General features: G+C 45.8%; 1 protein-coding gene across 3 annotated transcripts in view; it reads left to right on the forward strand.

Annotated features, from left to right (window-relative positions):
* Window positions 1-2,088: 2,088 nt before the first annotated feature.
* The window catches only part of LOC120950202 (terminal nucleotidyltransferase 5C), a 53,127-nt gene continuing 42,823 nt past the window's right edge, over window positions 2,089-12,392 (forward strand). Inside the window, exons 1-2 of one of the 3 annotated variants that reach the window (XM_040368042.2) lie at window positions 2,089-2,323; window positions 4,617-5,578. In XM_040368042.2, coding sequence (XP_040223976.2) covers window positions 5,543-5,578 — 36 coding nt within the window. In that variant the 5' untranslated portion in view covers window positions 2,089-2,323; window positions 4,617-5,542. The other 2 variants (XM_040368043.2, XM_040368044.2) reach the window with 2 other exon arrangements.

The following is a 12,392-nucleotide window of genomic DNA, read 5'->3' on the forward strand; positions in this document are numbered from 1 at the left end:
CTGTCCGTTTTGGTGTTGATTAATTTTCGTGACTATTACTATCGCCATCAAGTCTTGTGCGCACTCAGGGCAGTTAAGCTTCCCATTCATTGGGGGTGCTGGCAATAATCTCTGCCTACTTGCGCCAACCTTCCCAAAGTGAGCGGTCAAATGTCATCAACTGAAACGATTATTCTTCTCTGCTTAAGCTGTTTGCGGGGAAACTCCCCGCTCGGTCATTCTTCGATTGAGATTTCGACGATTGAGGTTTAGAATCAAGTAAAGGTCAAATAAAAGCTTCGCTACGAACGTTTGCTTGCTACACATTCCCCGGCAAGAATGATTTGTTACCCGGTTTTCGATGGACCGGTTTTTGTTGGCCGAACCCGACGGCGAATGTTTGGTGACGTACGATCGCGCACGGGAGATTGGGTGGAAGAAAGCTGATAAACAACCATCCCAATGCCCTCCAATTTAAATTACCACCTATGGGCCACAACAACATAGTACAGCATCCAGAATCAACGCACAAGATAATCCAGTGCTCACACGCCGGCTGGCCGATCGCTGGACGGTCTCTCTGCGCAACGATCGTCGCTTTCGAATCTCTTTCTCAGGTATCTCTCTGTTTCCTTTTCGCATTCTCCTCACACACAGTCGTGATGTCGGTTGGTGGTGGTGGTGGTGGCGGCAGTTCGTTTTAATACACGATCCATCCGGGAAGATGGGGTGCAACCGGTTTTTCTATCAGGCTTGCGAAGCTGTTTAGCTGGTCGATTCTGTGCCTCCTTTCTGTGTGCCCTGCAACCGGAGAGGTAAACAAAACAAGCAGATGATGATGAACTTTGATAATGAGCCACTTAAATTCAGCTGATTTTCATGCGAGTTGTTATGTTTGCGTCTTTGTTTCACGCTACTGCAATCGAAATCAGGCACCGAGCGGTATGTTTTGGCAGCTTTGGTTTAGCTGTGCTATGTCAACGCAAGAAGCCGCCTTCTGATGGTGTATCAAATGGTTAGCAAGGATATTTACTGAGCGACAGACATAAAAAAGCTGTTAAGCGTAGGACGTATGATACCGTCTAAAAGCTCCAGCGAGCACTGTGATAAAGCAAGCGAATTACATTGCCGAACCTGATAAGAGATATCCGTTCTTCAGACGAATACTTTGACCATTTTTTGTAGTGCTATTTGTTTCAATTTCAAACTCAAGTGCCGTTGGATCGCAAACAAGAGTGAAACCTCCATTCGTCGCATGCGGTTCAAAGATATGGCAACAAAATGGAAAGTTTAGAACCCTGTCCGGATTGCCTGCGCGCACCACCTGCCTGGGGCCGCCCCGCACTGAACCGGATTTGGCCCTGCGGAGTTCAAATCTTTGTTTGCCAGCGTCGTCAGATTCTGAGTGACTCTCTTTCGCACGGTTGAGAGTGGAACTGTGAGTGGTGCACGCGTCGCTTGCTCGCACATATACGCTTCGGATACCAAGCCGACGAAACCTCTCCCAACGCTGCCTGCCACTACTGCATTGTAGCGCTAGTGCTGTGTGTGAGATTTTCTTCGGTTTCATTGCACTGTGATCCTGCGAATGATCAAAATTCAATAACTTTGGAGTAATCCAATGCAGCTAAGAAACGTTTCTCTCTGAGACTGATTGGTTGGTTTTTGGAAAATTGGTTTTGGAAAACCTTAAAGCTACGTTATCCTTGAAACTTTTGAAACGGGTAGCTATATACACATTTTTGAATGTTTTTTGGATATACAAGTATTTAATGAGTTGTTTTACATTTTTCGTCAACGAACAAAGAAAATATTCAAAACCATTTGCTACAATCTAAGATAAAAATACAATAATTACAATCATAAAAAGATTCAAAACCTTCGTTTTGCTAAGTAAACACTGTCCATGTAACGTTGTTTCATGCATTATTTCATAATTTCAACCCTCTTTATTATCAGCTGTGTCTGCCACATAGTGCGTCAAGCCTGGTCCCCCCAAGAGTATGGGACGCTCACCGACCGAATGAGTGAGTGCACCGTGAGTGCGGTGCTGCGTGTCTCAGCGCTTTTGGCTCACCACGGTCACCGCTCGGAACGTTCGCCAGCAACGATTTAGTATTTTTCGAATCAGTCAGTATTTAGTTGTTGTCGAGAGCGCAATTGGTTGTGTGTAGAGGGTGCCCCGACAGTCGCGTTTTATCGACAGAGAAGTGAAGAAAAGGTGCAGAGGAGTTATCGTACGTACGAAAAAGGCAGCATCAGTATCAGCAACTTCAGCAGCAGCAACTGCAGCAGCAGCAGCAGAGCACTAGCAATCGCCCCAGCATCAGCAATCGAAGCAACAGTGTGTATCCATGTGGTGAAAATAGATAATCAAGACCAAAGCAGCGGGAGCAAGAGAGTGAGAGAAAAAGGACGAGCTTTGAGAAGTGAAACAGTAGAAAGAAGGAGAAAACCTGAATCGTAGCCGTTGTGGGGGAGTTAAAAAGAATAAAAAAGATCACACACCATCTGTGGCAAATAGGCAGAGACGGCTGTTAGCGGTAATCGAGGGGAAGGGCCAGTTGCAATAGCAGCAGCCGTAGCAGCAGGTTGAAGGCAGCATCATCCGCACGGTAGCCAACGTAGTAACAACCTTCCACCAGAAGAAATTGTGGTAGAAAATCGAACGCCAAAGTTTCACTTCGAGCTAAATAAAATAATCTCCTTCAATTGACCCTCACAGCGCGTGCTGCCTCCTCTTGCAGCCTATGGGTGCATATTTTTTCTTGTCGCTTGTTTGCTCTAGTGTCCCTCGAAAGCCTTCATTTTTTACACACATTAATTCGTCTAGGTAGCATTTATTTGTGTGTGATTTTATGTGTGTCCAAAATCAGTGTGGCAATTTTCTAAAAAAAAGGTTCACATTTTGAGCCTCCCCGATGGTGGATCATGTTGCCATATTTGTGGCCTGTTTCCTTGTGCTCTTTACCACCTGGTCATCTAGATACGTGTCTTTGCATCCAACTTCCTTTGCGTGTAGCTTTTTTTGCCCGTTGCGTACAGGATTGTAAAATGGAAGTGCGTTTAAAAGTTTCTACGTGTGTGTATTTGGGGCTGCGTGTGTGTATTTCGTGTGCGAATGTGTCTAGTAGTTGAACTCGCGTTTTGGCAATGTTTCAGTTCACTCTCCAATACACAGACATATTTCATCATGTTTGATTGCAATAACCAGCAGCTAAGTTTGACTTGTGATTGATGAGGTTGTTTCAGGTTTAACACATAGATTAATTGGTTTTTCAATTGACTGCTAAAAAGTGAATAGCTGCCCCGTGTGCTCCGTGCCGAAAAAGGTGTCGTTTGTAAAAGAATGGCTTAAAAACCGACTTTTTGGCTCAGATTCTAACCTACCCTACATAAATAATAATGCAGACCATAGAAGAATGCATTGCCTTATTGATGATACACTTAAATAAAGCAACATTTAACCCTGTATCTGTTCGTACTGAATAAAAAAATACTTTCTCAGTCATGAAGTTTTGGAATAGATGATAGGAAAAAAGAATGGATCGATTCCCGCATATTCCTTGCCCTACGAGTTGTCCGTCCGCGCAGGAGAATAGCAGAAAAAACAGAGGAAACATAAAATGTTCAAGTGGTTAGTGTACGTGAGGTTGAAAAATAACGCAACCCAGTACGAACATACGTGACCCACCCGCTCGCGTATAAGTTAAGAGGTCAAACAGGCTGCAGGCCCGAGGCTTTGGTTCCATCTTCCACACTGCCATTGCGAATACACGCAAGGCCACAACACACCGCCAGCAAATGACGAAAAACTGATCAAATTGGGTAGTTCATTGAACCTTTGTGTGGCGTACCCTTAGTGTGTCATAGAACGTTCGGTTACCTGTATGAAGTGCTGCAGAACGTGGTAGTAAGACGGCATAGGCGCAGCCAGTCGAAAGTCCATGCCTTCATTTATTGATCGGCCATCGTGGCGATGTTTTGTCGTGTGTCTATCATTATTGTAATCATCATCATCAACAGTGCTGTCGTGTGTTAGCGTGGAGTAAAATTACAGAGCATATAGCATTGCATTATGTCGCGAATCATCAGACAACCATCAAAATGTAGAATATAAATCGATACGCTTGATATGTATAATCGATTTGGTGTCTGAACTTTAAGTCATAAACTTTTAATAGCTTTTGCGCTCTCTTTTCTTGCTGTATATTAGGCAACCACACATACGTGTCCGGCAACGAAAGGGAAGCCGGACGGTTTGGGGTATGTGTGTGAGTGTTGGTGGGTTTGCATTAAATCTAGCAGAATAATAGAAACGATAATCGCAATCTGTTGGTAGCGCATCCGAGTAGGCTACCGAATTGTGCTATGACAGATCGACACATACACATACAATTCGTGAAGTTTTCTCTCTCATCTCGTGCTTAGAGGTGCATAAAAATTAGAAATGAACTATTAGAGTGAGTTCCTTTTGTTTCCGTGTAGTGTGCAGGGATACGAATTGGGTTACAAAGCTGTTGCATGTGCATGAGCTCTCAGGGTTAGCACAGTCCACAGAACTACAGCTTTTGCTCGTTGCAGAATGCGTCGTGTGCATGTTTTGCTCCAATTTAACCCACTTTTTCGTGTTGCAGTTTCAGATTCCAGTGTGGATAAGCCGACCAGCGCAGGCAGACAGTGGTGTGACAGCCCCGTTTGCCCTCTGTGACGATCGCCAGCTGCAAGGTGGAATAGATCCAGCAAATAAGTGTGCGTTAGTGCGTGTGAAGTGCGTTAGTGCCAGCGAGACAAGGACACGGTATCCAGACACAAAGTGTGCGCCCGTTTTCCCCCTACCCGCCCTACCCCAGGACTCTCAACCGTACTGCTACGCGAGCTCCGAAACGACAAATATCGATCGGACGAGTGCTGCTCAATCGATAGGCATACTCGAGATCGGTCGGCAGCATCGCTCAGGTGTGGTGTGTGTGTGTGTGTGTGGTACAACTGTTAGCAGCGAACAGTGCGTGCGTGCGTGCGTGCTAAACGATTCAAACATCTCCATCTCTCTCCCACTCCCATCCGTCGCGTTGTGCACCAGTGCTCGTCGTCGCCTGATCCCGCGGTTTTTGCTGCTTTTCGTTTTTCGTTCGTTCGTTCGCGTGCGGCCACCGCATATATCCGCAAGTGCAAGTGCAACGAGGTGTACTCCACGTAGCAGTTGAGCAGGGAAGGAAGTCTCGGAGTAAAATCGGAAGCAAAAGAAGCGAAGCAATCGGCTTAGAATTCGCGAGTGAAAACGCAGCGTTAAGAGAGTAATACAATCGGCACCGCTCTGCTGCTATTTTGCGGAAGCTGCTCCTCCGGTGTGCGTGTGCGGCCTGTGCTTGTGTACCGAACCGTGTGTGTGCACGGTAGCAGTGCAGCAACAGCAGCAGTTGTAGTAGTAGTATTAGCAGTAGTCGACGTGGTGCGTACGTGTGTGCCATACGCGGTAGTAGACGGCTAACTGTGTGTCCAGCGCAGTCCGCCCTCCATCTATTCTTTTCCCGCGCGGTGTATCAACGGAAAATTGGTTTTCATGATATCTGCTTGGATAAATCCCTATAATGAGAAGGTATGTGAAAATCTCGTTTTATGGTGTAGTGCATTTGGTGTTATAGTTTTGCTTTAGTTACTGTTTCACTGTTTCAACTGGTTGCGATTCTGGGGTTGCGATCGATATGATGATTGTAGGCAGCGGGGGTGGGGGTGGTTGGTGTTGAGGGATGACGCGTATAAGTATTGTTCGCTTCCATATGGTGGATGTTGGCAACACGTGTCGTGCAGATTTTGTAACGTTCGTTCGAGGGTTTATATTTGCTTTGGAAATTTTTCATTGTACGATTTTTCTTCGGAATATTGTACCATGTGTTTTATGGAATTTCATTTAGAATTGTGTGTGCAGAGATTTTGAAGAAGAAACGTTGTGATCAGTAGAATGGTTAATACCATGTTATTTTCCTACAAAATTATTTTACACAATTTGCATTTCCGTTTCATACTTAACATGGAATTGTGCACGAGTCTTTTATAGTTTGCTTGTATGACACTATTTTATAATTTATTTTTAATACTTTATCTAATGCGAATAATTTCTAAAAAGAATGCTATACAAATAGGTAATATGTGGTAAAATGTGAAGCAGCTCGCGAGATATAGGAAAAATCCCGCTGCTCCATAGTTGCTATCGGGTTTTCGTTGTCCCGTAATTGCACCGGCACCTGCATGCATTTTCGGAGCGAACAGCAAACGGCGTACGATTCGTTTTCTCTACCTTTTTTTTTTGTTTCCCCAACGCGAAGAGAGTTCAGTTCAGTTAGAAAAGAAAAAAAAACAAGGAGAAGAAGAAAAAAAAAGAAGAAGAAAAAGAAGAAGAAAAGTAAAAAAGAAGCGCAACACGTGCTCCGGTTGGCGCGCGCTATCCAGACCGCGTGCCCATATGCAACCGCGTTACTTAGCGTGTTGTGCTTGGGCGTACAGCGGGAAAATTGTGCGGAAAGCAGCAATGAAACTTCGCAGATCAAACGAAAGAAAACGCTCTTGCCGAGCGCGTTTCGTACCGAAAGAAAAAACAACAACTATCGGTACGGTTTCCGATGCAGTTAGCGAAAAGGAAAAAGGAATCCGATGCGTGTATGTGTAGAAACATACGTCAGGGAAATGGAGAAGGAAAATAGTGAAAATTAGCTGGTAGCGAAAAGTGGACGCGAGACGAAATCAGACCCTGGGCCCCCAATATCGACGAAGCCTCATTTATACTGACCCACCAGCCGCCAGCCAGCCCATCCCTTCCATCGTGCAATCGGGTAAATTCAGGCAGCTCAGTGAGCCATTAACGCTACAACGCATCCCGTTGATGGTGGCGGCGGCGGTGGCCACGACGCCGGTCGGTGTAATAGGCATCAGCTTTCTCTGTACGGCTCAGTCCGCCTCCACTCCCTTCCTCAATGCTCACACGCTGCAGTAAAGGTTGCCCAAAGGCAACTGATAGCGTACCGCACGGGTACAGCGAAAGAAATTTAACAAATGGTTGGTGTTTGAGTGTTTGCTAACGTGCAACAATTTTGCCACCCAAAAACCTTTCCTATCGCAGCCAGGCTTTATAGGCGAGGGGTAGAGAAGAGAGAGAGAGAGAGAGTGCGTGTGTGCCGCACACATGAATTTCACTCATGAAACGCGTTTTAAAAGCGTCCAACCCACGTCCCACCCTTCTCGTCAGTGGCCCCGACCAGGCGCCGTTTGCTGGAGACGAACGTGTCACACCGTTACCATCGTCACTGAGGGTGACGCTCTATCACATGTCCCCCCTGGAAGACGGAAAGCGGTAGTAAGTGTGTGTGCGTTTGTTGTTTTGCACAAAAGTGTCTTGTAATGACCGGCAAAAAAATGGGGGAAAATCGAGGACTACCATGCTAATCTACCACTGTAATGGGCGCTGGGTGATGGGGTGCGCCACGTTATCAGCCTTGGTTGCGTGGGCGAATTGTTGCGATGGCGCAATTAGGTTGAGGTCAACGCGTGTGCTACACCCATGCAGCGCATTATCGTTTGTTATATTATATTAGGCGCGTTAATAGCTTTGTAATAGGCAATTTTCGTCGCGACACATGAATGAATGCGTATTATTTGTCGGCCCAGCTGGATCAAACGCATTCGCGTGGGGTTGGTGGCCCCCTGCCAAATAGTGGGGCCCTCTGCCCTCGATAATGCACCACAATTATAGCCCGCCATTCGTCACGCTAGAGGTGAGAATTTGTGAAGCCAGACCGTTTTTCCCTCCAGCGTAGGCGCACTGGTTAAAGGAAGATCCCATAACGAGAGAGGCGTTGGTGGTATATGAGGTGCGGGTACTTTATGGGAAGGAGGCACGGAAAATGTCTCTTGACGCACAGAGTCTCTGTTTTGTTAAGACAACCTAGTTTTAGGTGTTGTAAAGGTGAAACAGAAAAAAAAAATGGACACACGCTCAAAATTTCTCGCTTCTCGTGAATGTGTACCCTACTGTGGGGGTGATGCGTAGGTTGGAACAAATGTGGCCACGACGACAACGACGGCGATGCCGGCTTCTACTGGTTCTATTATTACCGTTGGGTGGGCCATTTTCCTACAGAACGGAAAATCGAGATACGAAGCAGCAACTTGTTTTGCAGCATTTTTCGAAGAATTTTTACGAGATTCTAAATTATTTCTTTGTAAAGATCAAGAAAGCAAGATGCAAACATTATGCATTGATGTTGCTTGTTAGAATCCTATACTTAGCGTTATCAATGCTCATTCATCAATAATTTACTTCAATTGAAATAGATGAAGACTAGCCGTAAAACTTTGATAATGGTGCATGCTGTTGACTCTGTTTGAACGATGATCGTGTGATCAATCGCCTCGAAATTTACAGTTTAACCAACAGTAACAGTGTCTCGTGTGTGTGTGTGTGTGTGTGTGTATGTGAAAAGGGACAGATACTATCAACCTTTGCTGTTAGGTAAAACATTGCACAGGTTCACAGCAAACCCGCGGCTGGTGACGTGGCGGCGCGGACACTGAATGAAAAGATCGCGATGTACACCGCCACATCACACAGCACAGCTCGTCAGAGGCAGTAGAATGCTGCTCAACAGGCGTTCGTTCTAAAAAAAGATCGGCATAGTCGAGTCACGCCGCCACCATCCCGAGTCGTGGTTTTTCCTTTCCCCCTGCCACATGCTGGCATGCTGTTGTGGCGGCTTCTTGGCAGGAGCGCAGTGAAAATTTGCTGTGAAGAATTTTCACCGAAAAACGGATCGCGAGGAGGGTTAAAGTAAATGATGTTTGTCTGCTTGAACCTAGTCTCGGAGCGTGTGTGTGTGTGTGTGTGTGGCTGGGCTAGCTTGAAGGATAAGTGTTGTTGTTGCTTTTGGTCGGTTTAACGAGCGACGGAAAGGAAGCGTTAGGTAAGGTTAAATAATGACAAATAAATACGCATGAGAGAACGAGACACGCAGCCTGGCTCTGGTGATCTCTCACGCTCCCTCTCTCTCTCTCTTTCTCTCTGCTCTGTGATGGTCACTGATTGCATCGGCATTGGTGTAATAACAGCCTTGCCCCCTTGTAACGTTACATTACGCTCTGATGACTTCCGCTAAAAATGGCAACGGGTGCAGTATCGGCTACCGAATGTGCTACAGGTGTCACGCAGTAAGACGGTCGCCCTTTTGCACGTGAACTATGGTGAATGGTAAAGAGAGCATGAAGAGTAGAATGAGAATGGGTTGAAGCTAAAGGAGAGCGGGGGTCAAAGGTAGTCTGCACTTTAGTGCAGTGCAGTAGTCTGCACCTGCTTTTGTCTGGGACGAGGATGCAAACGGTCCGCGAGTGCTACAAGATGGCGCCAAGGCTTTTTCAATGATGTGGTGTGGTTGATTGTTGGTGTTGAACATCCCCTGTTTCTACAGTGCACAGCTTCTACCGATCAGGTACAAAGCTTGCATCCAATCGCAACAATAATTTTATTTTCCCCGGGAGCAGAACAAATGAAATGGTGTTAATTCCCTCCTCCTCCCCTCCCATTACGTACAGCGTGATAGTTCGTCCCTGATTGTGTAATGGGTAAACAGTTTTGGAGTACGCCTCTCTGCTGCACGGTATGACCTTGATCTTATTCGTGCACACACGCTCACACACAGAGATACAGCGCTTGTGAGTTCGTTCGCATTATTTGCATGCCTGCGATATGTGGAAGAACGTCAAGCCGGGCGCGGGAAGAAGAAGAGCGCAGCGGAGATTTGTTTCACTGGCAGTAGTCGTAGTCGATGATTGTCGTTAATTAACATGAGGTCCCTCCTCCCTCCCAGTGGCCATATTTGCAAATGGTGTTTTATTCGCCATCAGCTGCTACTGCTGCTGCTGCCTCAATCCACTCAATCTACGGGTTATTTTACGTTGCGTTGATTGGATTGTGCGCTACATGTGTGCATGGTTCTGGTTTTGTGTGTGTGTGTGTGTGTGTAATTTTAGCATTATCGTGTGTATGGTTGAACTCTTATTTCAATCGGAGATTGCTATCGCTACGTGTGTGTGTGTATGTGGTAAAATGGTGTTTGCATGTGATTCAGCGGCTCCGGTCAGAGATTGATCGATAGTTGAATGATCTCCCACGCTTTACGGGTGGCGGCTGGAGAGGGGGAAAACGTTTGGATTGTGCCTGGGAAAATGCATCCCCGAGCAGATCTGGGTGGGTGAGCATTAATTAATCTTCAATCGATGAATTGTGGAGAGGTGCGGAAGGGTTGAGCTGAGCTTTGACGATTCAGCGTTGAGTGTGTTTTTGATATTTTTTGTGTTCTGGAGTCGTCTCCGGTGCATTTTTATCGTTTTTGTTTTATTGTTCTGCCGTTGCATTTTCCGCTTCGGAAAACAAAAAAAAAAACACATTCGGCGGGAATGAAAAGGGATGATAACACTCTCACACACACACACACTCATACCGGACACAGTGCAGGTGTGAAATGTGACCCACAACACGTGTTCCAAGCGCGAGAGGTTATTTATCGAAAACATGCAGGATCACGCGTGTGTGTGTGTTTCGCTGTTTTTAAAGTGATGGGATTTCCCCCTACATTATTATTGCACTCAAAAAGCAAAACCAAACAAATGTAAGGGAAGTTTGTTTTTCCGTTGCTACATTAGAATGGAAATAAAAAAAAAAATATTGTCGCGAATATCATTTTAATTGTTTTGCATGCTTCATCCTTTACATCGTGCTCACGGCTTTCGTGACGATATATTAAAACCGATTTGTGTTCACCGCACTAGCAACCGAACAAAACAATAAATGCACACTTTGTTACTGCATGCCACCTCTCCATTCCACTCCCCCTTCCTTTGGAAATTAGTTGCTCTTCGATCGAATGCACGAAGCGGCGTCTTCCACACACACACACGCTCAAAACCTTGAATGACGGCAATGAAAGTAAACCACCATTTCAAGCTCATGCTGCTGCTATTGTGTGTCGCAGTAGTAGCAAGGCGGTGCCAGCGAGGGGTTGATCAAACAGAAGAAGCAGAAGAAGAATAAGAAGGTGAAGCAAACAGAAAAATGCATACATGCGGCCCCACGCCACACCGCACACTGTCAATGCCCATTAACGGTTGCTGGCAAAATTATGCAAGAAAAACTCCCCATAGAGCCGTGTTAGAGCACTGCTGCCTCGTTGTGCATGCATAGCTGCGCCGTTTGGAATGTGGGTTGGGTGGATGTTTTTTTGTTGTTCACTATTTTAGTGTGTTGTATTTGTTGCTTGCTTGCTCACAACACCGTACACCAGCATATTCAATGCTTCTTGGCAGTGCTGCATGCCGGCAGCGACGCCACCATTGCACCATTGGAAACTCCAAAGTGTGTTTGTATGTGGCCTGGTCGAAGACGCTCCGCCCTCTAGCGCCAGCACTTTGCCCCTGATCGATGGAAAGTGAAACTCACCGCTATTCGGTTCCAAAAAATGACAAACATGTGCCCGGAATCGCTAAAAAACGGAATGCCATGATGGGGGGCGAACCAAATGTGTGTTTCTTTGCGCTGTTAAATGCAAATATTTCAATCGATGGTAACAGTTTTCGAGCTAATAGCGTTTGAAAGGGAGTATGAATGGGGGAGGATAGTGGGGTCTGCTGCGTTCATTAGATTGGTCCAGCACTTGAACGCGTCATCATTGAACGACAGCAATTAACACATTCGTATGCGTTTGTGGGAGAGCGAGAGGGCCACTGTGAACAATGATGCACGATGCTTTCACGCGATGCAATGGCAAGTGAAAGTAAGTGTAGCGGTGCCGCGGTACAATACCACACGCGCATTACACGATCAATCGTTATGGACGATCAGTTGCGGGTTGGCTCTGGCTGGAGTAAGAATTCCAAAGCAAGCTAACAATTTGTTGGTTTTGTTGTTGCTGCTGTTTGCAGATTGTACAATGCCATAATGCGATGGTATGTGCAAATAATTTGCATAGTGAATGATTCGGCAATTTTTAGAAGGTCTACATGACGCAAGTCTTCCTTATAAATGACTTAATGCAATGTTTAATGCTGTAACAAGCTACTAGCCCCAAAACAGCTTGCTCTGCCTTCTCGTACGCACTGTGGTGTACAAAACACGCCAAAACAATGAGGATGACTATAAAGACATAAATAAATAACAAAATTTTAATTGTCGCGCTCACTGCCATATGTCAGTAGCCACAGAGCTCCACTATCAAATGACACTGCAAGTTTCCATCTAATGTGACCCATTTTTTTGAAGGTTGTTTGCTTCACAGTGCTTGCTCCTCTCACAGGGCAACAAACCAACAGCAAGCGATGCGAGCCTTGACTTTGAGTAGAGATACTTCAACAGCAACTGCTGATTAGCAGCA

Source organism: Anopheles coluzzii, chromosome 2, assembly GCF_943734685.1.
Source record: "Anopheles coluzzii chromosome 2, AcolN3, whole genome shotgun sequence".
In the NCBI taxonomy this organism is placed as follows: domain Eukaryota; kingdom Metazoa; phylum Arthropoda; class Insecta; order Diptera; family Culicidae; genus Anopheles; species Anopheles coluzzii.